The sequence below is a fragment of the Hoplias malabaricus genome, chromosome 14, assembly GCF_029633855.1.
Source record: "Hoplias malabaricus isolate fHopMal1 chromosome 14, fHopMal1.hap1, whole genome shotgun sequence".
Lineage (NCBI taxonomy): Eukaryota > Metazoa > Chordata > Actinopteri > Characiformes > Erythrinidae > Hoplias > Hoplias malabaricus.
Genome location: NC_089813.1, coordinates 35077182 through 35103067, shown reverse-complemented (window position 1 = coordinate 35103067; position 25886 = coordinate 35077182). Strand labels below are relative to the sequence as shown.

General features: G+C 42.0%; 1 protein-coding gene and 1 long non-coding RNA gene across 2 annotated transcripts in view; one reads left to right on the top strand and one right to left on the bottom strand.

Annotated features, from left to right (window-relative positions):
* Positions 1–25886, top strand: part of LOC136666441 (uncharacterized) — a 36333-nt gene that overhangs the window by 2720 nt on the left and 7727 nt on the right. Inside the window, exon 2 of the long non-coding RNA XR_010795363.1 lies at positions 20272–20427. This is a non-coding gene — a long non-coding RNA (uncharacterized lncRNA). The remainder of the gene's footprint in view (positions 1–20271; positions 20428–25886) is intronic.
* The window catches only part of ntng2a (netrin g2a), an 84324-nt gene continuing 59747 nt past the window's right edge, over positions 1310–25886 (bottom strand). The window contains exons 6-8 of the mRNA XM_066644616.1: positions 7193–7360; positions 4297–4431; positions 1310–3356 (exon numbers count right to left, since the gene is read on the bottom strand). Coding sequence (XP_066500713.1) covers positions 3139–3356; positions 4297–4431; positions 7193–7360 — 521 coding nt within the window. The 3' untranslated portion in view covers positions 1310–3138. The remainder of the gene's footprint in view (positions 3357–4296; positions 4432–7192; positions 7361–25886) is intronic.

The following is a 25886-nucleotide window of genomic DNA, read 5'->3' as shown; positions in this document are numbered from 1 at the left end:
GTGGTGCTTAGCCTTTAAGGTGGTATTTATTCTTATGTGACCGTTTCTATGAAGTGGTCACTTGCTTAAGGTGGAAGCCTAATTAAAATGGCAGTCTTTTTAAGCTGGTGGTATTTTAAAAGTAGTATTGGATAGATTGTTCTATAAATTTAACCTAATAGACATTAAGCAGGTAGTGTCACACAGCTCCAGGGGCCTGGTGGTTGTGGGTTCGATTCCCGCTCCGGGTGACTGTCTGTAAGGAGTGTGGTGTGTTCTCCCCGTGTCCGCGTGGGTTTCCTCCCACAGTCCAAAAACACACGTTGGTAGGTGGATTGGCGACTCAAAAGTGTCCGTAGGTGTGGGTGAATGTGTGAGTGTTGCCCTGTGAAGGACTGGCGCCCCCTCCAGGGTGTATATGACAAGCCAAATTAAAAGTTTGTTCACAAACTTTCCCCCTCTAGCTTATATTATTATTACATTTAAATCTGTGATGGGTCTAAATGAACGGCTCAATAATTGCACCTGGTTAACCCTTTAAGTTCTGGTAAAATATCTGTAAGATCAGCTTCTTTACTTAAAGCACACATTTATCACAATCTTCACATTTTCAAACACACCATTTCCTCCATCTGTTAAAATCAAGATTTCGGTACTTGTAAAATCTATATTCAACTTGAACCTTGATGCAGAAATACAGCCTCTCTCAGTTTATATGCAGTTAAGTGATCTGGTATAAATCTGTAAATATGACTGCTGTACAATTATACATCTATCAGTCTGTATAAATATTCTCTCCTCTTTGGTCTTCTGCTTTGTGGGCACCCAATAGATTTATCTTTCATCTTTGCATATTTACTGTGATGGTGAAGTGAGCTGAGTGCTTTTTTCTTGGACCAGCAGAAGAATCCACATGGGAATTAACTGCGCTGACTAAAACAATCTCTCTCTCTCTCTCTCTTTCTTTCTCTCTCCCTCCAGGTGTCTCTTAGCTTTTCTCTTGGCTCAGCATTCAGCATGTGTGTATCTGGATCTGTCGTCACACAGACTTGTTCTTCCTCATGTTATTTTTCAAAGCAAAGACAACCATTGTAATGCAGCTTTCATCATTTCTGGTTCACAGAAGATTTTCACTTTCATATCAAGGAGGGAAAGTACAAGACATAAACTCATATATAAATAAAAGAATGGGTGCTTGATCAAAACTTTAGTCCAGTAGAAATATGGAGATAAATATACACTTCAGTGAAAGGCCCACAGCATCTACATTTAAACGTAAGCAAATGAAAAAAATCAACACAAAAATATGAACCAGGTTTAATTTTTTATAGGGTGTCATTTCACATATTGAGAAATATTCAAATATTCAAGTCTTTCTGACGTCCATCGCTCTTAGATTAAGGACATAACTTTACCTCGTTCCATTGCAGTTAGATTTAAGACGCACTGGTTGTGCATCTCGTCTTGACCCAGGATTTTATCTATTTTTCTATTTTAATAATATGAATATACATATAAGAACTTTACCCAGGTATATATTTGGACTATTGCTTTACCTTTGAGCATAATATTATACTATATTTACCTTGAATAAACATAGCTACCTGTACACAGTCTTTTTTCTGATATGTGTCTGTACCTGATACGGTCTTAAATAAAAATCAAACACTGTGATCAGTTTAACAGCTTAAAGAAGAAGCATTCACCACGGTGCGTGTGCTTTCTGATTGTCAGATTTTATTCTTTGGAACGCTGACAGTACACTTAGAGTCAGCTTTTTTTGTTGTTGTTGATTTCCATCATGATCAGGAAAGCCCTAAAGCAAAGCTCATAATGCTGTGAAACACGGAAATAATTCCATCATCCATCAGCACTCCAACCACAGCTTGAACACTTCTGTTTAAATCAGCGCATGTCACTTACATATGGTGATAATTCCGTAGTCCAGTTTCTGCTGTGGTGACAGACTCACATTGACAGGGATGAAAATTACATCACGTCCTGTTTCCGATGTCATGGTGACAGCATGAAAACATCAGGGCCTTTAGTCAAACAACCATCTGTTCAGCCAAAGCCCTTCTTTAAATGCCCACAGCAGCACTGCGTTACTCGTCTGAATAGTGCCCTCTCTCATCAATGGGCTTCTAGGGCTCAGCACTGTTCCCTTCAGTCTAATATCGATGGTTGGATTGAATAAGGCCCTCTGATGTTTATCAAAAGGGCTGTGTTTACATGATATATGCATGCTGGCATCCGTGTATGGGGCTAAAACAGAGCTAAAGCTGAGTACCTTGTTAAACCGTTTGGTGTTTATTGTCCTTGGATCTGTATACGGATTCCAAAGCGTCAGATGTGTTGTTAAATAAAAATCTCTCGAAAGTGATCGTTACAGTGTGCACTGCAGTAAAAGGTTCATCATTCTTTATAACGGTAACATTTACGTTGAACAAAAATAACAGTATTCTACAAAAAATATTCAAATAATGTTCATTTACAATAATTTATACTCTTATAATTTTCTTTCTGATAGACAGATATAGAGCTCTTCTCTTTTTTAAACTTGGGCATAATATATACTCACCTCTTTCTGAAATCCATACATAAACACAACCTCGAACACAAACTACATAGACATTCATTCTGTTAGCGGTACAGCCTCTTGACCCCTCTTTTCTTGTAGGCTTTGTCTGTTCCTGTGGAGCGAGCGAGAGCTGAACGCAGCAAAGTAAGAACAGTAAGAGAGTCTGTGAGAGTAAAGAACCTTGGCATGAGACCTCAGTGATATCCGCCACCATTCTGAGAGAAACAAGCAGCGCCCGACCGTCAGTGTGCAGCAGCTCAAAAGTCTGAGAGGAACAAAAAAAAGGATCACGTGTCTTTACATTTTTTGTACACTTTGTTTTGAGTGAACTATAGTTCTAGTAAACTGAGTTGGTTTGGGGTTCATTTCTGTGGTTCGTCTTCATTCTGCTAAAACAGCGTCTCATCGTTGTGAGGTTGGGGGTAACCCCTCTGGCCCTGCGTAAAACCCACTGTGTTCGTCCTGGGACGTTGAGGTGCGGCGAGTGCACTGAGGGGGCCGCTCCCCCTGCCCTCCCCTCCTCCTCTGTGCGTGAGCTTCAGAGAGCTGCCGTGTGTGAGGCTGAGGCTGAAGCGGCTCTAGGCGCTGGCTCGTAGCAGGCTGCTGGTGAGGAGGCACAGCACTAGGTTGATTAAGCTGAGGTAGCTGTCCGATGCTCCGTTGCAACCTTTCTCCCCCTCGCAGCGCGGCTGCTCGCACAACACGCCCTTAAAGTCCGGTGGACACACACACTTCTGGTTCTGAACACACGTGCCCCCGTTCTCACACAGCAGAAACTCGTCATCGCACACGTTCGCTGCAGGACACGAGGAGAGACACAGGTTGTGATAAAGCAGCTGGATATAAAAGTTCAGTCGTTCAGCATGCGTCTGGTGTTTGACGCTTGTTTCTTTAGTCTTGTGCTGGGGCTAACAACTACAAATAGCAATGAGTAAACTATGTATACACTGAATGACCACTGGACTAGGAAACAAATCTTCATTCATTGTCCATTTACCTTAGGAGCTCTTATCACCATTTTACCCTGCTCTTCAGTTGTCAGGACCCCCAGTGGACGAACAGGGCAGGTATGATCTGGGTGGTGGATAATTTTCAGAGATGCTGTGACACTGACGTAGTGGTGGTGTGCTAGTGTGTGTTGTGCTGGTACGAGTGGATCAGACACAGCAGTGCTACTCGAGTTTTTAAACACTGTCCACTCACCGTCTACTCTGTTAGACACACCTACCTCATTGTTCCACCTCATTGCTCGTCTGCTGCTCGTCCTGTAGTCCTTCACCTGTGGACACTGGATGCTGTCGGCTGAGGGGTTTAAAAACTCCAGTAGCAATGCTGTGCCTGATCCACTCGTACCAGCTCAACACACACTAACACACCACCACCACGTCAGTTAGTGCAGCACTGAGAATGATCCACCACCCTCATGAAGTGAGAATAAGGAAGTATGCAGTGAAATAGATGGACTACAGTCTAACTGTAGAACTACAAAGTGCTCCTTTATGGTCAGTGGAGCTGATAAAATGAATGTGACAGTTAATGTAGTTACAAGGTACGTGTTCCTAACCCAATGATCATTCAGTCTAGATCATCCCACATTTGCACATTAATAAACAATGAAGGAATTAATGTGCATTTATTTATATTTCAATTTTGAATGATTAAGTGTCTGAGTGAGGTAGTGAATGAGTTAAAAACCAGTTCGCTTTTGTGTTTGATCACAGTACTCGATGACTTACGGGCACAGCCTTGTTTCCAGTTGTATCCAGGCAGACAGTCCTCACACTTCTGACCCACGGTGCCTTCCCGACACTGACAGTAACCCGTGTCATTGCAGCGAGAGTATAGAGAGCCCAGCTGATTACAGTTACACTCTGCAGGAAAGTAAGACAACAACCTTATACTCATCTGACATCGACATCAGTCACACCGTCAGTAGACAAAGCACTGTACAGATACGTTTATGTTCACTAATGCTACATCAGTGGTCTTAAAGGGACAATACATTGTCTTTATACATGTTTTAAATAGGAAACAAAAGAAAATCCTATTGATGAAATGGACTGTGGTATAAACATGCAATCAATGGACCCCGAGGAGACCACTCCAGTGTGAAGAAAATGTGCCAGGCCAGGCCAGTTTTTCTGTGTGTGCAGTTTTATTATGTTACAGAGGTATACCGAGGCCCATTCTGTACTTTACAGGGTTCATTTTATGTGGTTTAATTTAAAGTGCACATTTTCTGGCATCCTCTCCCAGGTCTTGCAAACCTTGAACTTTAAACAATGTCCTTACGCCCACAGGCTGCCTCTGGAACACCTGAGTTTATTCCCTCTTGATCAGCAGATGAATTTCAGCAGGTGGGTGAGCAGCCCTACTTTAGCTTTAACTACTGCACAGGACACTGGAGCCGAGGTCGTTGGCATAAAACAACTTAAGCGAAGTCTGGCTTTAAAGTTTTCCCTTTACTTTAAGTGAGCTCTGTAAAATCCCTCCAGGTTAAAGTTTACGTGGATGCTGAAAATAAACGGCATACAAATGGGGCCAAAACCATCTAGAATCATTTGTCCGGACATGTAGAAATATTGTGTCCAAACAAAAATAAACTGTGTGCGTAGAAGGCAAACATTCATGTGTATGGTTACAGCCAATCAGAAAATGCATACTGGAATTTATCTGCATGTAAATAAGGGACAGAAACAAAACATGATAGGTTTTTAATATATGGCATTCCATACACTTGAGAATATTACGTGGCTTGTTACACAGTGTCTATGCACCATGACACACCTGCCTATGTTGCCATATATTATCTGACTGTAATGATGTTACCGACATGCAGATATATTCAAGTATGTGTTTTCTGATTGGCTGTAGTATGCCACAGCATGTATACACATTCCTTTTTGCCACCTACAAACATAATTTATCATTTTTATTTCACGTGTCCAGAGAAGATTCTAGACCCCAGTTGTATGCCTTCAATCAAGACCATAATTTTAAATTGAGATTTTAATTTTCAGCACGTCAGCTTTTCTCAGTAATCCCTGATCAAACCACAGTCACTGAGCACCACTTCCTCTGATAAAACAATCAAGACCACAAATTCTGGCATAAAAACATGTAAACAAGCCTGCCGTGAGAGGTTATTTCAGGTTATTTTTTTTAAAGTATGTATCCTAAGCTTCCAAATGTAGTTTTACATCTTGTTGCTGGTATTAACTAAATCACGATCAATTAAAAATATACATTTAAGATAAATGATGATAGTGTAAACTCATTTGTTAAGAGTTGTTGATGTGTTATTGGCGTTTTAACTGATTTTCTTTTGCTCTGGTGCACTTCAGGGACCCATTACCTGAAAGGAGTCTCACACCTGTGGACTGTAGGGATCTGAAAATTTGATGGATTCTTGTGTGTGGGATGATTCTCTCCAGCAGAGGTCCCTCTACTCACTGATTGTGACATTTAAAACCACACCACATGTCCAAAAGTATGTAGACACATGACATTTCAGCTTCTTTAAGGTGCCTCCATAGTTGACACACATTAAAACCATATGGGATGCTCTGGAGAAGCTGCACTTAGTGTTTATACACAAAGCCAGGCGTGGGCCAGAGGGGTATGAATCCAGAGGAATACCGGAACTGTGTTCATTGAAACTGTACATTTGTGAGTGTGACATGACTATGGCGGTAGTAATTCAGCACAGATGTGATCAACATGGCTAACGTTATGAATAATCAACACTTATTCTATGCACTGCTTTTAAAATTCAGCCGAACTGATCATTTATTTCACTCTGGCAAAGGCACAGATGAAACATTTCACTGGCTGTGGTGCTCTGTGCGGAAAATCAGCTGTTACACTGCAATCTATTTTCATTACCTAGTCCTAAATCTTATCATTATTCTAATTTCAGCCTATAATTAGTCCTAAATGGCCTTTACTGTAGAGGGCTGGGGAAATGTGGCCAAGAGGGTAAAGAGGGAAGATGATGAAATGATACAGAACTGAGAGATATTAGTAATTTGGAGTTTCACTGAAGCAGAACCTTTATTTTCACCAGATTAAGTGGTTTGCTGCATTTAAGGAACCAGAGGAAAATTTCATTTCAATAAATTCCTTTTAATGGACAGTGGGAAAAAAACTATTACAGTTAATGCACATTCATAAGCAATAGTTTGGGCACCCCTGAAAAATAAGCAAGGTTCCCCTTTAGAGAGCACACTTTTGTATAATTCTGCACATTCCTGTTCATCTGCTGAATGTAACGCACTGAAATAAAAACACAAAACGTATCCTTTGCAAAGATAGGGCACAATTGATTTTTCCAGCGTATTCAACTAAAATAAGTCATATCTCAGTGTGTTCCCTTAAGATGATATTATCATTGTCCAATTGAAAAGTACATATCTACAACATGAAGAGGCACTATGAATAGAACCACTGATGTGTTCAAATGTTGTAAATAAGTGAAAGCCAAAATAAATAAATAAATAATAGTATATATTTTTGGACAGTGTTAGCTCATTTTCACACTCATGGACCAGTGGTGTCCAGCCGTTAAAGCTGTAAGGCAGGGAGGAATGGTTAGTGAGGGTAGGTGATCAGGATGAGGTGATTGTGACTGACCTATGCACACATTCTCATCGTCCAGCTCAGCCGAAGCGTTCCGGAAGTATCCGAGGCGGCAGTGCTGGCAGTTCTGCCCTCTAGTGTTGTGCTTGCAGCTCACGCAAGTCACAATGTTGATAAAGTCAATATAACTGCAGCGGTTTGAGTGACCATAACACTCACAGTCTGAGAGAGAGAGAGAGAGAAGAGAAATGAGAAGAGAAAGAGGGGATGGTAGAGAGGAAGAAAGTGAAGAGAGCAGAGCCGAGAGGTGAGAACGTAGTGAGAAGAGTAAGGAGAGGAGAGAAAAAGGAGAGAGGAGAGAAGTGTTAGTGCGGGAAAAGGGCGAGGCCACAGGGAGAAGGAGGAAAAGGGCCTGGAGCTGGAAAACCAGGAATATCACTCTGACTCTGAGTCAATGAGGAGAGTCCTGCTATCAGCACTGACTTGTGGATTTGTTCTAATATTTATCTCTAAATATTACATTTCCATACAGTCAGTTACTAAAGTTTTATCACCCCTCAGTTTTTCCGTATTTTGAACATATTTTCCGTGTAGAATTACTGTTATTTAATATTTAATATGTATGGCATACATTTAACATTGCATTTTTTATTTGTAAATGTTTAAGTATTTGTACCTAGAGAGTTAACTTAACATGACCAGGGGTATTCAAACTTTTGCATACGACTGTATCTCACTCTATCACTCACACTTCAAGGCCTATTCTATCTTGTGTTTCCGACGGCAGGTTAGAACAGCATGTGGTTTTGAAGTTAAATGAATCCAACAAATGCTCTTTAAGCTCAGACACTGATTTGCTGGGCTTTTCAGCTGAAGGCGGAGTTATTTAATAAGCCAGGATTTCCACTTCTTTAGAGTTTTGGTGCTCGGGGGCTGTGAATAATTGATATGATGTTTTAAAGATGCTGGTGATGTGGGGACCTGCTGTGGTGCAGTCCACCGAGCAGTGAGATGGGGGCAAAAGAGACTAATGAAATATAAATGCTCAATTACTCCCTCCATTGGCCAAAGGACCGAACAATGTTTTGCAAACGGTTTCCCAGCTTCAGCGAGCTGAGCAGCCTAAACTTCACCAGCTGAAAATGCAAAATAGGGATTTAGATTTTTTATTTTTTAATAGCCACAGGCAAATCTTTGTGTTTCAACGCAAACATAATGTACCTGCATCTGCTTACCTTTAGAGACAAACAAAGCCAAAACATGCAAGCAGAGATGAAACAGAGATGAAAAAGACAGTAATGGAGAGGATGAACAATGCAGGGCAATTTTTCCACAGTCTCCAATTCTATACTTCTCTTAACCTGAAGGATTATCAAGGATACAAAGCAAAACATCTGTCAGCTGATCACTGTTCTCACGACTCCCAGTATGTTTTATAAAACCAAACAGCTTCAAGATGCTGTCAAACTAAATAATTAGTTTTTTATTTTTTTAACTGCAGGTTTAGGTATCACCTTACCTTCGAATCTTACATACGCTATCTTCGTCAGCTGAGTCGGCCCTCCAGGGAACAAAAGCCTTCGGATAACTTTGGAATAACATTAGGTACGTTAGGATATTCAATAAGAGTACTTGATAATACCGAACAAAAGTAACCACCCTTCATTTTCCAAAATGGCCATGTGATACAATGGCAATGAAAGTCAAATGCACTATTTCTTTCTTTCTATATAAAAAAAAAACTCCTAATAACAGAAAAGAGCTGGTAAACTGTCCTCATCCAGTAAAACATCTTTAAGAACTCTTGCTTCAGATCCAAAAAGTTCCAGTTGTTCCCACCCTTCCACTTTGGGAAGAGGGTCTGAGAGAGTGCTGAGCTGTCAAAAAAAATGAAATGCACAATCAAAAAAAAGAAGTGGTAACTGGTGTTCTCAGAGGAAATGGACTGACCACCCCAGAGTCCACAGTGCCTTTCTTTCTTTTCTTGGAAAACGTGAAAAGAGTGAGTCCTGAAAGAATAGAAGCCACAGTATTGTGTGCACAACAAAAACTTAAAGAACTGATACGATCTTTTATTTGTTGATAATTCTTTGTGCTATTTTATTAAATACATTTTCTGGGGCTAACAATGAAACTTTTATTTAATGGCTGTTTTGATTGGAAATTAAAAAATGAAGGCTGTTTTACTTTTGCACAGACATATGATCAACAACACTGCAAAGAACTGAGCTCTACCGTATCGGTCTGAAATCCAAAGCACGGTTGGTGCTACCAAAGCTGTATGTACATGCTAAAACAAGCAGAAAAACAACAGTATGGGATTTCTATACATGGATCTAGTTACGACTAAGTGAATCAATACTCTACCATTGCTGAATCTATTTTGGAGCCAGACACTCCATTTCCTCAATTGCAGCATCACTGCTTAAAGATAAATCAGCGCAGTGTTTGATTCTGAGTAATTTTGGAGCTTCTGGTGCAAATGATTGGACGATTAGGGTAGGTTTGGGGTGACTACAAAAGCCAAGATAGTGTTGTGTTGCATCCTTTGATTATAACAACGATAAAGTAGCCACAACCACGTCTAGCACAACTCCACAAACAGATGCTACACTCTACATTTGATACCTTTTTTCTCATAGTCTTTCTTTTCAGAATCTTTTTCTTTATGTTTATACTTTTCTTTTTTTTCCTCTTTGGCCTCCCTGCTCTCTCCCACTTTCCGAACTTCTTTGCCCTTCTCAGAAATCGCAGATACTGTGCACATCGGAAAAATGATCAGAGTACAGAGAAGACATGAGATGTCAGAGTTCACACTCTCTTCATTTTATTCCCTATGATTCTGGTATGAAATATATCCACAGGTTATAAGCTGCTTTACATGGATCCAGACGTTTGGTCTTAGATGCTAACAGAGCATTTGGAGGTGAGTGTAATTGTGTACCTGGCACCTCTTTGTCTTTGCCCTTGTCTTTTGCTTTGGCAGGCACTGACTCCTCTTCATCCGTAGATGGTATTTCATTCTTCTCCTTTGCTTCAGCCTTACGCTTTCCCTCAGGGACAGAAAGAGCAGTACCAAGAACATCAGGACGGGAAGAAGCTTTAGAAGGAGGAGGATCTTCAGCGGTAGGAGCTTTTGGGGCTGGAGCAACAGGAGGAAGATCAGCATCAGGGGGAGATTCAGGAGAAGAAACTTTAGATTCAACAGTTTCAGGTGAAGCTTTAGGTTCAGTAGCTTCAGCAGAAGGTGCTTTTGGTTCAACAGTCTCAGGTGAAGTTTCAGGTTCAGCAGCTTTAGTAGCTGGTGCTTTAGGTTCAGGAGTATCTGGAGCAAGAGATTTAGGTACAACAGCTTCAGGAGGAGGAACTTCAGGTTCAGGAGCTTTAGTAGAAGGTGCTTTTTGTTCAACAGTCTCAGATAAAGCTTTAGGTTCAGCGGCTTCAGGAGCAGAAACTTCAGATGAAGGTGCTTTAGGTTCAGCAGCTTCAGGAGCAGAAACTTCAGATGAAGATGCTTTAGTTTCAGGATCTTCAGGAGCAGAAACTTCAGATGAAGGTGTTTTAGTTTCAGGATCTTCAGGAGCAGAAACTTCAGATGAAGGTGCTTTAGTTTCAGGATCTTCAGGAGCAGAAACTTCATATGAAGGTGCTTTAGTTTCAGGATCTTCAGGAGCAGAAACTTCAGATGAAGGTGTTTTAGTTTCAGGATCTTCAGGAGCAGAAACTTCAGATGAAGGTGCTTTAGTTTCAGGATCTTCAGGAGCAGAAACTTCATATGAAGGTGCTTTAGTTTCAGGATCTTCAGGAGCAGAAACTTCAGATGAAGGTGCTTTAGTTTCAGGATCTTCAGGAGCAGAAACTTCATATGAAGGTGCTTTAGTTTCAGGATCTTCAGGAGCAGAAACTTCAGATGAAGGTGCTTTAGTTTCAGGATCTTCAGGAGCAGAAACTTCAGATGAAGGTGTTTTAGTTTCAGGATCTTCAGGAGCAGAAACTTCATATGAAGGTACATTAAGATCAGGATCTTCAGGAGGAGAAGCCTCAGGTTCAGCAGCTTCAAGAGGAGGTGGTTCAGGTCCAGAAGCTTCAGGTGCAGGAGCTTTAGGATTATCTTCAGGAAGAGGGGTTTTGGGTTTGGTTTCCTCTTCAGGAGGAGGACCTTCAGGAGACTCTGTTTCAGGTGCAGGAGGTTTAAGTTCAGGATATACAGGAAGAGGGGCTTTAGGTTCAGTTTCTTCAGATGGATAAGTCTCAGGTACAGAGGCTTCTGGTTCAGAAGCTTCTGAAGGAGGAGCTTTTGGTTTAGCAGCTTCTGGAGAAACAGCTTCAGGTGCAGGACCTTCCAGAGGTGGGCTTTCTTGTACAGGATCTTTCGGTGAAGGAGCTTCGGGCTCTTTTTCTACAGGAGGAGGGGCTTCTGTCACAATATCTTTAGGAGGAGCTGGAGCTTCTGGTGCAGACATTTCAGGTGTGGGACCTACAAGTGAAGTAACTTCAGGAACAGACTCGGTATTAAAAGGAGAAACCTCAGATGCCAGAACTTCCAAAGAAGGGCCATCTGTTGCAGGAGCTTCCAAAGAAGATCTATCTGGTGAAGAGGCTTCAGGTACAGGAGGTGTTTCAGGGGTAAAAACATCAGGGAAAGCTGCCTCAGGAGAAGGAATTTCAGCTGCACTTATTGGGGTTACTACATCGGTTGTTAAAGCAGCACCAGGTCCTGGAATGGCACCATCAGGAGCCAGTGTCATTTCATCATTTGCTGCTGGGGATGTATCAGTTGCTGCAGGAGGAACCACATCGGTTACCAGGGCAGCAGAACTAGTTGCTGAGGTAGTCACATCATTTGCATCAGTTGATGGAGAAGACAGATTAGTTGCTGAGGCGGTTATATCTGTTTCTACCGGAACTTTAGCAGAAATAACTACAGGATTTGTGTTATCAGTCTGTGTTTGCACATCAGCTAATGTTGGTTGGGAGACTGCATTTGGTGAAGTAACGGCATCCGATGGCAGGGTCATTGCAGTGGTTTCTGCAGTGGGATCAGAATCAGGACTCAACCCGGCAGGCAACGCTGTCAGGTCGTTGGCCCCGGCTGCAGCTGTGTCAGGTACTGCAGTAACGTTGTCCGATGCTGAGGTAGCTGTAACTGTGTACAAACCACAGATGGTCAAACAGCTAACATTTCTTCCTTGGCACTGTCAGTACAGATGCCCATGACCCGACATTGCTGCCTTTAGGTCTTATGTACTTGACGTAATGGATGATATTGCACTGATTCAACCTTTTGCCATTTCCAGTTCAGCAGAAATGCGATACACATGTCCTGATAGTATCACTACCATCCCCCTCTCTTTACCCCGCACCCCTCACCACACACACACACACACACACACACACACACACACACACACACACACACACACACCCAAATCCATCCCTTTCCTCAAGGACAGGACTTACTGCTCCTTCCTGTTATGGTTTCATGTATCTATCTCCCTCCAAGTGTTCAATAAATTGGCCCTTTTTTTGGTCTCCCTCACCATGACCTGGCCTCTTTTCTCTTATGAAATATTTAGCAGCAGTTCATTCAATCGCTATTCAAAAATAGATCTAAAACGATTGAGCTTTGGCCTTCAGCTGAGCCCCACCTGCCACGCTGTGTGCTCCTTGAAGTCATTGTGTTTCACAATAACGGAGTATTTAATGATTTATCGTCCCTGGCTGCTGATGGTGTTCTGGAGCTGTGCTTGCCATTTTCATAGTTGGAGCTTCAGCAATGGCATGTCTGAAACACACAGGTGGATGCTGACAAGCACCTGGGTGTAAGGAAGAGAAAGGGCGGAATAGGCAAGGTGGCCAAGGACTGTTTTTAGACTGCACAAATGAGTATTATGCCATTTTGTCACGGTCAACACATTTATTTCTTTTTCTACACCTGCTGTTTAGTCTGCGACATGAGGAAGAATCAGCTCTGTGAGCAAGAGGGAAGGAGTTCACATTAAGGTGAATCACTGATTGTTCACAGTTTTTACAACACACTGCTCAATCTGGTTGTCATTTGCATTCACTGATGAATCTCAACGGCAGTCAGATCACTCCGAGAAAGAACGGAGCCGCTGGACAATGTGAAAAATCTCCAAAACAGCCTGCACTTTGATGCTGCAAAACTTAGGTTCCGCTGTTCGACCCCCCTTCTCTTTTGACAGCAGGTTTAGTCCGCAGTATGACTAAGCAGCACCTGTCTGAGGTGTTTCCGCAGGCCAAGTGCCAAGCTGGCCCACTGAATTAAGCAGGCACCCTTAGACAAGAAGAGCCTGAGCTTAAGGCGCTTGCCGCATGGCACCGTTAGCTTGGCATGTTGGCCCATATACGTTAATGACTGATTTAGCACAGCGGTAATCACGTTTAATCCCGTCGCCTAACGCCACCTTGGGAGAGAATATGGCACACTATTACCGCCATCAATCACCGGAGGAATTAGACTGAAACTGCTCCTGTCTCTGCTGCTTGTGCTGGAGCCAGGAGTGAGGGAAACAGGAGAACCTCAGTGGGCCTAGTTATTATTTTAGGCCTCCTTCATCCTAAATGGTTCTGTACATTAGGGATTTGACTCATGGAACCCGTTTCCTCTTTAATATTTTATCAGGCATCAAAAAAGACAGCAAATTCATATTGATTGGCATTCCTTCACCTTTGTAAGACTCTCAGTCACTTATATAGAAAACACCACTGTACTCCATCATAAAAGACAATATTTCCAGTCACGTTTTCTCCTCAGCAGCCTGCATGCAGATGTGAAGGTGAAGCTTCTGAAGGAACACTTCTAATGTATGCACACTCACAGGCTTTGGAGGACAAGGAGCCAGAGTGAAGGTGCTACTATAAACATCACCTCTGTTGAATATTCCACTCTTCAATTATTAACACAAGCGCAGCTGAATAAGTTGAACTTGAGAAGAATCTCTAGCCTAAATAAATCCTCACATTCCTGTATGTAGAACTCCTGCAAGGTCAAAACGTGCCAATCGCAGAGTTCTGACACCCTCTCATCCCAGTCTTGGAATACACTCACACTTGGGCTAGAAGACTAGTAGAGAAAAATTATTGAAGTTCTGGTCCTTGTAGGAAGAGGGTGTGAAGAGTCTGTAGTGAGGCTGCTTTTGCATGGCACCTCTTACCTGTCAAGTCAGGTTCTGTAGGCACTGATGCCAGCTCGGGTGCAGCTGGAGAGGGCAGTGTGGTCAGAGAGGGGCTCCCTGTCTGCCCAGCATCAGGGGGCAGCACCATAGAGGGCTGGGTATTTTCGGGAGGCAGGCCTTAGGAGGACAGTGTCAGAGATTTGCTGAAATATGGTGACAGAATATCTCATCTGGTTCACACACATTCTATTCTAGTTGATTATACGTTATGTTATTGGACAGTCCTTAGTTCCTGGTCTAGTTTCAGAATTTCCTAAATAATATAAACACAAACAAACATACAATATACTTCAGAAGAGAAATATGAAACTTTTTTTTCCAGAAACTAATGCAAAATATCTATTCACAAAAGCCTAAAAGCACTAAGACCACCGAAAGCCCAACACTAGATCTAAAAGTACGACTACTTTATTACAACCACCACCAGAGAGCCACTATTCTTCAGTGTCACCATAAAGAAAGCCAGCCTAATTGAAAAGCTATTTTAATTCAAAAGGCCATATTAAATCAACGCTAATCCGGCCAGTGGAGCTACTCAGGATGCTAATGCAATCTCTGCACATCCCACCTGGAGTGTCTGACAGCGGGTCTCCGGCCACAGAGCTGAGTGTGGGGGCAGGAGAGGCAGGGGAGGTGGTCAGTGAGTCTCTGGAGGGGCCCGTGTCTAGTCAGCAGAGAGGAGGGAGAGTTCTTATGCACACACACAGATCAAATAGCAGCACACTTTTGCCCATCACAGGCATTTCAGCCTGACTTCAGCTTTTCACAGACAAAGGGCAATGAGGACATGGTTAAAGACAATACAGTGAGCCTAGGGATGGGCAATCTGATGATATCACCCGTGTGATACATCAAATCACACCAAAATATTCTGAAAATATTACAGGTAGCATCAGTTCTTCTACTACACTCAACAAATTATCACTTAAAGACTGACTTAGGACATTTATAGACTATAAATAACTGTAAGCAACAACAATCAGTGAACAGTAACTACATCAACTGTATAATAAGCACCTGATTGGTTGTTTCCCAACCAATATACATGTATACACATGATATACATCAAGGGCATAGATTTGCTCTTGACATTGGTGGGGACCCCCGCTGCCTGTTTTTTTTTTCTTTTTACTCCGTGATAAAACAATAAATGACTGATATACAACATATGCAATTCTACGTGCTTTCAAACTATTCTAAATAACAATTCATAATTTAATGCATGAGTGATGTAATGTTAATTTGATGTTGAAACTAATGACTGACAAATAAGTAGTTTGGACTTCAGGTTACTTCAGCCATGGTGCAAATAATGAACTCTTTTCATTTGCGAACTTTAAGTGACTTCTTTGAAAAATAGCTCCTTATGTCCACATTCTCCTTTTTTGCTGCCATCCTCACTTTCTTTTGACACCCAGGTGTCACCCACGTTGCACCTGGGTCTTGCACAGTAAGTCTCACTTATGACTGGAACGTTTTCCGTCCAGTTTTGGCGCTGCTAAAAACCAAACGGAGCTAGAGTCTCACGTGACAACAGGGACACGTACAGCCAATCACACTGGCCATATGTGTTACAGGGAGGTAGACAATGTAATTATCGCTGGATATTGATGGGGACATGTCACTTCCGTCCATGCTAAATCTACGCCCTTGATATACATGTATATCACGTATATATTATGCACATTGCTCACCCTTAGCTGGGTCCACTAGGGTGGGGGAAGGGACAATCTAGACACACGACTCCCTCACAGTCACACACAAAGAGTGTGTCTGGCCTTGACCGGCTCAGCGGGGGCTAGGTGTCCCCCTCGTTTAGAGGGATGACCATGTCATGTCCCGCTGGGCTGCGGTTGATGGGCACATTGGGATTCGGCACCAGCAGCCCATAGTCTGCCCACATCTGCCTGTCGCTTCCTTCTACCCAGCATACTGATGTTTTATTAAGGCGGCGGCCCTCCCCGATGCTTCATAATTAAAGCATGTTTCAAGATACGAGCTCCCAATTCCACACTTAAAAACCCGGGCGCTCGGCTAACTACCGCAAAATCATTACACGCGTTCTGGTAGTTAACAAAGGAGCCCCTCGTTACAGTTCGCTTCTGTTTACCGAATGCTGCGCCACGGACAGAAACATTTGATTTCAATCCCAGTCATCTGGAGGTGATGCGATTAATTACAATGGGCTTTGTTTTACTGTGTCTCTGTATAAACAAACATAAACAATCAGGTGAACAAAAGGATACTGACTCTCTGTCACTGTCACACAGCTGAGTTCTGGTGGTGTGGGTTCAAGGCCCGTCTCAGGTCACTGTCTGTGAAAAGTGTTCTCCCTGTGTCTGCATGGGTTTCCTCCCACAGTCCTAATACACGGTAGTAGGTGAACTGGCTACTCCAAGTGTCCATAGGTGTGACTGTGGGAGTGAATGTGGGACTCGCACCCCACCCAGGGTGTGTCCCCACCTTGCCCACAGTGTTTCTGGGCAGGCTTCGGATGCGACCCTGGACCTTATGAGCAGCAACAGACAATGAATAAACTTTCAAAAGAAGTGACTGTGGAACTTCCCTGCATTTTGCCTCTGACTTTGTTCCCTTTGTTACTTTTAATCATTTCACACAATATGGATTTTGCACTGCAGTGTGTATGTTATGTGCGTGTGAATGTGAATGAAAACACAAAAGGGCATTTACAGAATCTATCAGAAGAACGCTAATCAAATTAAAGTTGTGCAGACTACAGTCCTTAGTGTGTTGAATGGAAGTGTGTATGAACTGGCATGTGTGTATGTATGTGTGTGAAGTGAATACATGCATAAGTGTTTGTGTGTGTGGGTATGCGTGTGTCTGTTTTTGCGTACGTGTGCATGAGGAAGGGAGGGAGGTGGAGAGATGGATGGAGAAAGAAAGAGAGAGAGAGTGATGGAGAAAAAGAGAGAGAATACGTGTAATGTCCTGTGTTCTGTGGAGCGGAGATGGGCCTGGGGGACGTCAGGAGGGCAAGCATATGGCCAGCAGGAGTGTGTAACGTGAGTACTGGCAGATCCCCCCACCACCATCTGCTACTACTCCAGCATGATGACAAAAGACCAGGCTCTGCCATCCACCACTCTTCCTGCCTCTCCATGTCACACTCACTATAAATACAGCACAGCAACAACGACCCAAGCATGTGTGATCTGTGTGTTTTTATAAATGTAGATTTTAAAAGTTTACCCGATTTTCCCTTTGCACCAAAAAAAGTTTAAAACACAATACAATGTTTGTGTCCAAACTTTCTGGAACTACGAATCTAATACTGCTGACACGTAATGGTAATCTATGACCAGCAATTAGAACTATGCTGGCTCTATAAGAAGAATCAAATATTGTGCATAGTAAACACTGAGTATAATGAAAAATATAAGTGAAGATGCAGGGTTAGCATTTCAGCCTAACCCCAGAGTTATTGTCTCAAATGACAATGGCTACCATAATCAACAGCAGGTTTTCACACACACAGCTCTTATTCCAGCCAGGGCTTAGCTTGTGATCAGTTGCCCTCTTGCTTTTCTTGAGAACTGACCAGAGAATCTAAATTTAACTGGACGTTGACAGACAAAGGTGTTAACCTCTGTTATATAATGATCTTGCATTGGTTAGGTTTTGTGAAGCTGAAACTGAATCAGGAACCCTGTACAGGGTGAATGTACTTCCTGAGACAGGCCCCTGAAAAAGGAGGAAGAGAAACAGCTATTAATACACAAGACAAGACGAGAAACACCTGGCAAGGAGGGGTAACAGAACACAGGTGCAGAGCACTAACAAGACAGGAGGAACCAGGGACGAGACTCAGCTCCTCGGCTGAAGTAGGCTGAATTACTTGGCTGTTATGTCACAGAAGACTGTTTCAGACTGTACTCAGGCGCTGCTTCTCAGAGCTTAGGCTGTAGTCGCGGTACGACAGGTCCTCAGTAACGAGTAACAAGGCAATGATTCAAGTTGGGAAATGTTCAAATTTGGGAAACGTTCAAATCATCGCACTGCAGTGGCATCTGGTGGCAAATCAAGAACATCCATCTCTGTTTATGAGGGTGATATGAAACATTCAACTCATTAAATGTTAAATGAAATGTCTTATCATATCTGGAACACCATCAGAAGCAGCGCCGGAAGTGAACAATGCAGGACGCTTTGGACGATGGCGTCACTACAGGGGGTCCTCGACTTACGACGTTGATCCATTCCTACGTCGCGTCGTAAACCGATTTTCGGTGTAAGTCGGAACATACGTACATACTGCACGTAAGTAACATACTGTAAGCACTTATCCTATCCTCCTCGGTCCCGAGCCGCGTAACCGTGTATTCTTCCGCCGCACACACCACACACCAAGTTCGCGTTACGACGTTTACGGCGCAAAACCACTTAAGTCGAAACAAGACTTTATACAGTAAATGGGAGATGTGTCGTAACCACGAAACATCGTAACTCGGGACTGACGTAACACGAGGACCTCCTGTACAGAGTTGCTGTAGTAAACCAATAAGCCAGAACCACTTATTTGTCATCTACAAGTTCAAAATAATCCCAGACTGGGGTCATTTTCGATCCATTTCGTTCCATTTCACAAATACTATGAAAGCAAAGAAACAGAGAGAAGTTGTATAACTCTTTGCAGACAAAACAGTTATATGTCTGAATATCTTTTAAAGATTGTGATAGTGTGGTAAAATTGTCATGTGTTGACAACAATCACAGTTCTGGGATCAGAGATCAGATTTTCCAACTCTCATTTAGAAGCATTTAAGGTCAAAACATTATGAACTCAGATCAGCAGATTGCATTTCCTTAGGCGCTCACCACCACTCGGGAAAACATTTGAAATGTTTCAAAACAGCGTGACGTAACAAATCCTCTTTCAAAACAGTCACAAGACCTTTTTATATGAACATCAAAGCAATGTGTCTAAACACGGTGGCTCACATGAATCGAATCAGTTTTGAATCTGGGTTTTGATTACCCGTTTCACAAATTTTCACATGCAAAAGTCATTTCAACGAGATTTCACCATGACAAAAAATTTAGCATACACAACTTCCAGGCAAATAAATTTCATGTCAGACTTTGGTGAACTTTGACACCATCTCCGACCAATAACATGGCTGCTCTGTCTGAGCCGACATGAAAGCAGCAGTGTTACAATTGCTAAACAGGAGATATTATAACCCTTTCATGCGAATTACATAATACAACACAAGCGAGAGTAACAGAAAATCAAAGCTAATAAAACTGCTCTCTGAGAATTCCTCATTTATGCTGCTTCATGAAACAAGAGTTTTCCAGTGGGGCGTTCTGTTCATACCTCATTTAGTATTATCGTCTTTACCACACTTGCAGTAGACTACGAGCACCTGAGGACGGAGGATACACTAGTTTGAATGTCTTTATGACTTATCAGTGTGAACTAATTTTATGAAAGAGCGATAACTCCCTAAGTACTAAAATGATTATGTTGTCTGCTATATTAATCTAGTATTATACTAGCATAGCATCAAGGATATACACCATCTAGGGGTCATTTCATTGTCAATAAGCACAGTTTTTATTTTTTTATTGACCAATACTGTGTATCTAATATAAGCCTTTCTGTGTTTAACACCAATAAAATTGTGCTGCATCAACAGAAATGTAAGCAGTGTTTTTGGAGTGGATACTGCTCCAATTCCACACGCCTGGATGCAGGGAATTTATTCCCCGAGTCGTGTAAGACACAGGGGCGTTCAGTGCTGCACAAAACAGCGCCCTTGCTGGAGAGAACTATGAGTTATTTTGGGTCTGATGGGAGGCCCACAAGATTAATAAACATTCATCATCCCAACTCCAAATCTCTCTCACTCTCTGTTTCTGTTTCTCTCTCATCCTGCTTCTCTCTCTCTCTCTCTCTCTCTCCTTCAGGAGACGGAGGATTGAGTGTGTTTGTGTCACAGCTCGAAGTCTCTCACCTTGGAGAGCCTCAACCCACAATCCAAAGAGCAATGAAAGATGGATGAGTTTGTATCATACAGAGCACTGCACTGCTTAAATGCCCACGAACATCCTTGGCCTTAAAAGGTAATTACGCTTTTTGTAAGTTTGATGCTTAGAAATTATACTTTAGAAATTACAAAACTTTACTGTGATGTAACATTATTTCTTTCTCACACACTGGATCCTTCTGATTGTCTGAAGGCACTTTCAGTCAGTCATTGTCTGTAACGTGCTATCCAGTTCAGGTCACAGAGACACTTTCAATTCTTTTTATTTATTTATTTATTAACTATTTTGTGATACCAGCAGCAGAAGTATACATATCCATCACCTAGATCAACTCTTTTTAATTCTCTTTTTTATAATTGTTAATGTGGCGCAGCAGGTAGTGTCACACAGCTCCAGGGGCCTGGAGGTTGTGGGTTCGATTCCTGCTGCAGGTGACTGTCTGTGAGGAGTTGGTGTGTTCTCCTTGTGTCTGCGTGGGTTTCCTCCGGGTGCTCCGGTTTCCTCCCACAGTCCAAAAACACACGTTGGTAGGTGGATTGGCGACTCAAAAGTGTCCGTAGGTGTGAGTGAATGTGTGTGTGTGTGTTGCCCTGTGAAGGACTCCAGGGTGTGTTCCCGCCTTGCGCGCAATGATTCCAGGTAGGCTCTGGACCCACCGCGACCCTGAACTGGATAAGCGCTTAGAGATAATGATTGAATAAATAATTGTTAATGCTTTAAACTGTATACACTGACAGGTAGGTAATGCCAGGGTAAATGTAACTTAGGGCCCCATTCAAATAACAAAATCAATGTTTGGACATATACACGCAATGGTCATGCTTGAGACCAGTGTGTGTAGAAGTGCCAAAGGATTTAAGCTGATTATACAACGAGAAAACACTTGTGTAGATGTTAACATCAGAATGTGTCACTGCCACACAGCTCCAAGATTCACACTGTGGATGAGTGTCTGTGAGGAGTGTATTGTGCTCTCCCTGTGTCAGTGTGGGTTTCCTCCAGGTGATTCCGTTTCCGCACACAGTCTAAAAAAAATGTTCCATAGGGGCGAGTAACTGTGTGAGTGACTGGGTGAGTGTGTGTTGCCCTGTGATGGACTGATACCCTGTCTAGGTTGTGTCCCTACCTTACGCCCAGTGATTTTGGAAAAGCTCCAGACCGTGGACAGTATGAAACGAATGAATAAACAAATTAATTTTTACATTACACTCTTCATATTTCTTATTATTTGATTCGCCGAGTCCAAACCCAGAGTCCCTCCCTAAATGGCACAGGCAGCCATAGCCCTGTTTGCTCTGGACTTTTTTTCAGTTTTGGGTTTGATGTAGGGGATGTTGGAGAAAGCTACAGAGACCTTAAGAACACAGCTACAGCCGTCCAAATGCAAGCAGACTGAGAAACGTGGTTGACATATTCTTTTTGTATTCGGATCAGACGAAAAGCAAACCACAAGCACACCTGCACCATCGGTCTTCAGGCCACTTCCCTACATCATCAAAGCTGTCTTGCAGTGGCAGGGGAGCATGCTTTTGGATAAATTTTTTGAGAGTGGTGGACAACATCCCAAAATATATTTAGATTTTTAAAGGTATTTACATAAAACCTGAAACTAAAGCATGATATTTAAAAACTGCCATGAACAACAATGCCATTATTTTTGTTAAACACTTTTATACAAAACACTAAATTAAACTTTACCTGATGTGTTAAAATTTGATTTGATACAATTATAATAACAGTTTGCTTCGGTTGTAGTGAAATATGCAGTTGATCACCGTCTTTAAATTCTAAAAATCATTATACTCTGACAGGCTTTTTGATGTAGAGATAAACTCTTTATAAAAACTAAATTAAAAGTCATATCACCCATTACATCACTGCTTAACCCAGTGGTTCTCAAACTTTTTCTATTATTCCCCACCTCAGACGAAGGGGAATTTCCGCGCCCCACCTGTACCATATCGCCCCAAAAATGGTAACCAAATACACATGCACGTTTACAATTTTCTAATTTATCGAAGTAACATGAACTTCTATCTCTAACTCATTAGCTTAACATTATAACACCAGATACAACATTAACATCAATGCTTAAACACTCAAAAATACAGAAAACTGGCCTAGTAATTAATCTGTGCTTCAGTTTCTCACTTTTCAATCTGTGCAAAAGTGAGCAAAGGCAGGTGCAGGGTGTAGGAGTGAGTTAGATATTGGTGAGGGACATTTGCTGAGTCAAAGCCCACCCCATTCCCAAAATAGTAGATAGCTATAAGCTGATTCCTGTAGATAAGGCAGTAAAATACTGCATTTATATTGATGAGTGAGACTGTGTCCCAAACAGCTTTAGATACTACACTACAGAAACACTGCTTAGTGTGGTATGTATATTTTTTCATACTATTCAGAGCAGCAGTGTGTGGTTTGGGACATGGCAAGAGACTAATGTTAACTTGCTGCATGTTTACAGCACTTTCTCACAACCTGAACACAGCTCATATTAACGTTAACTAACTCTCAGATCAGTTTCCCTAACAGTTATATACAACTGTAATTAGCCGTCACTGTCATCTGTCGTGCTCTTGTTACTGACCTGAAAACTAACTTCATAAACCCGACTCTAACGGCGAATCGGAGGCCAGTGCAGCTGATGTTTGGAGCAGCTTTATATTTGAACAGGTGCCTAAACGAAGGCTGAAAGAAGCCCCACCCTGTGTCTGACTCGTTGCCAAATCGCGTCAATCTCTGTGCCGCATTTTATAAAAGTTTGTAAATAAAAACATATTTTGGTTCCAGACAAGCTACATTTGTCTGGTCTCCTATCTAATGTTCTTTTAGCATGTTTAAGGGTTATTAATTAATTCGTTGTTAGCGGGTGCTTTTTACTGAGTAAGCTTTACAGGAAAAAAAGAAAAGGCATTAATAAAGACAGACTCATTAATAAAGAAATGCTCGTTTCTTCAGATTCCTTGTGCCCCACCTGCAATACCTTTGAACACCACACTTTGAAAAATGCTGGCCTAACCTTAATCTCCTTTAACAGTTTAAAAAAAAACTCCAGATGCCTGTGCCATGAGTAGAGAGAGAGAGAGAGACTAGCACTCTAATTTTATAAAATCTTTCTGATTACAATCATGAACTACGCCTATAAGTACAAATTTAACCACCATCACAAGTGAGTTTCCATATAATGGATATGGTGGATTTTCTCTGATATTCTCAGTGGATGTGTGAAGGATACACTCCGTGGTCATCCACAGGACACTACAGAAGCAGCAGACAGAGATTAGGCTGAGAAGTGACAGACTATTCCTGCATTTTCAGCTGATTTTTAAACTAATAAGGGACCGAAACCTCTGGTTCAATCTGAGTGCTGTCTGAGTGTGAATCACTGATCCGGACACATCTCCAGCCTGAATAAGGGATCACAATCCGCATCAGACTGTTCCATAATTCAGAAGGACAAATGAGCTGAGTGACGCGCCATTGTTCAATAGGTTACGGATGACAAAATGAAAAAGAACCATTCTCTCCTCTGGGCCAAAAATATTTGAAGCAGTCATGAAACTTTAAGCATACAGTGGCCTTTCTGTATGCATCACTGCATCAGAACCAAGACATCTCACCTGAAAAAAATAATAAAATGCTATGGCAGAGGAAAAGGTAAAGCTAAAACAGGCATGCCACACACACACACACACACACACACTCGGGATCTTCCAGACATGGATTTTATGGGTGTGTATTTGGATTTGCAAATATGAAACAGTTATTTTTTATTCTGCACTTGATTTTCACTGAATATCTAGAGGTTTTTCTCAATCCTCTCACCCTGACTGGAGCAATGTACAGCGAGTGTTTGTGCTATGTGTGTGTGTGTGTGTGTGTGTGTGTCACATGCTAATGCACTACTGTAGCAGCAGTGAGCTGTGGAAGCTCGGGGCCCGGGGGATTGTGGGAAGCCGCAGTGGAACACACAGCTGTGATAAAGTGCTTCCACTCTGCTGAGCTTCTCTCAGGGGGTCACAAGTCAAGGGTCGCAGGAAGAAACTGCTCACAGTCATATTTTGATGCACTTGCATTGTATGTGCCCATGTGCTGGGGGAACTTCTGACATGGACAAATAAAAAGACTTCCTCACCCCTGCCCCCCAGCTGTCTCTCCCACACCTTCACACACACACACACACTTACTTGCCTACACACTACTGGCTTCAGTCTCTACAATACTGCTTTCAAACAGATGCCAAGCACACTACATCTATCTACAGCCCCACAGACAAGAACAAGGCTAGATAAAGCCGCAGTTTAAGAAGAAGGTGGCCATCGGTCCATCACCACCCCACTAACAAAGGTAGAACCAGTGTCTGCTCCACATAATACAGGATACTCGTGTTATATCCAATTGAAAGTTCCTAAGACAAATTCTTCTCTTGTCTTCTCATCATTCCAGTCGTCAGACCCAAAAGATTGGAACACTTCAGCAAACGGTAAAGACCTTTCTGTCAATCTCAGCGTTTAAGAATTACATCAGAAATATCATTGGTGATACATGTACCTGCTTTAATGCTTTTTTAATTTGTCTATTCATTTTTACTGCTGTATGTACACTAGGGGGACCAGATGTCCTCTTTTACCCGGACCTGTCCTCTTTTTTAGACTTAAAGAAAATGTCCGGGCGGAATTTCACAAACGTCCGGGATTTTGTTTTTCTAGAGCTTACATGGAACTTCGAGAAGTTTCGTTCACAAACTAGTCCCGCCCTCCCCTACTCCGATTGGTTCGCTTGAGTGAGAAGGGGGCGTGGTGAAGTAGCCTAAAATCATCTGATTGGACGGTCTGACTGTAGAGCTACCGTTATTGGTCGATAACCTTCTCTGTAAACATTTAATTGGTCAATCTGCATGTCAGTAGTCATCCACCCCCCCCCATAATAGATAGATAAATAGACCTCCCCCCATAGATATATAGTTTTATATCAATCTTCTTCTATCCCCTTGTTTTCTCATAGCCCTTGCTATGTGTAAAGAATATATTCTTAGTGTGTTGTCTAGCAAAAATTTAAATAGTTTAAAATAAATATTAATTAAAAGAGGTAGCTAGATAAAGTGTTGATGGGGTAGCATACTGGGGTAGCATACTGGCAAAAATAAACCACTTCAGAGAGCAAGTTTAACCCTTTTTTTGTATTTTGAAATAAAAAAAATTACATCTATTTTATTCTGAGAAGTTTTATACTCTAACCCCAGTCAGATAACAGTGAATGTTTGGCCAATAAATGACCCACATCAGCAGCTTTCTTATGGCCCACTTTGCCTTAAATGACGACCTTGACTCAGGGTGAGGCCTCAACTCAGCCAAAGGTCCAATTTATGCACACAAAATTTGGCAGTTCTCTAACTAAGCCATAAACACTAAAGGTGGCACAGATTAAACCTAAATGTGTCTACTATCTGCGTAGATGTTCTATTTTTAAAAGCAATTAACACAAGCTAATAGGCTAACTTTAACCTTATCTGTTTATTTTCAAAAGAATCT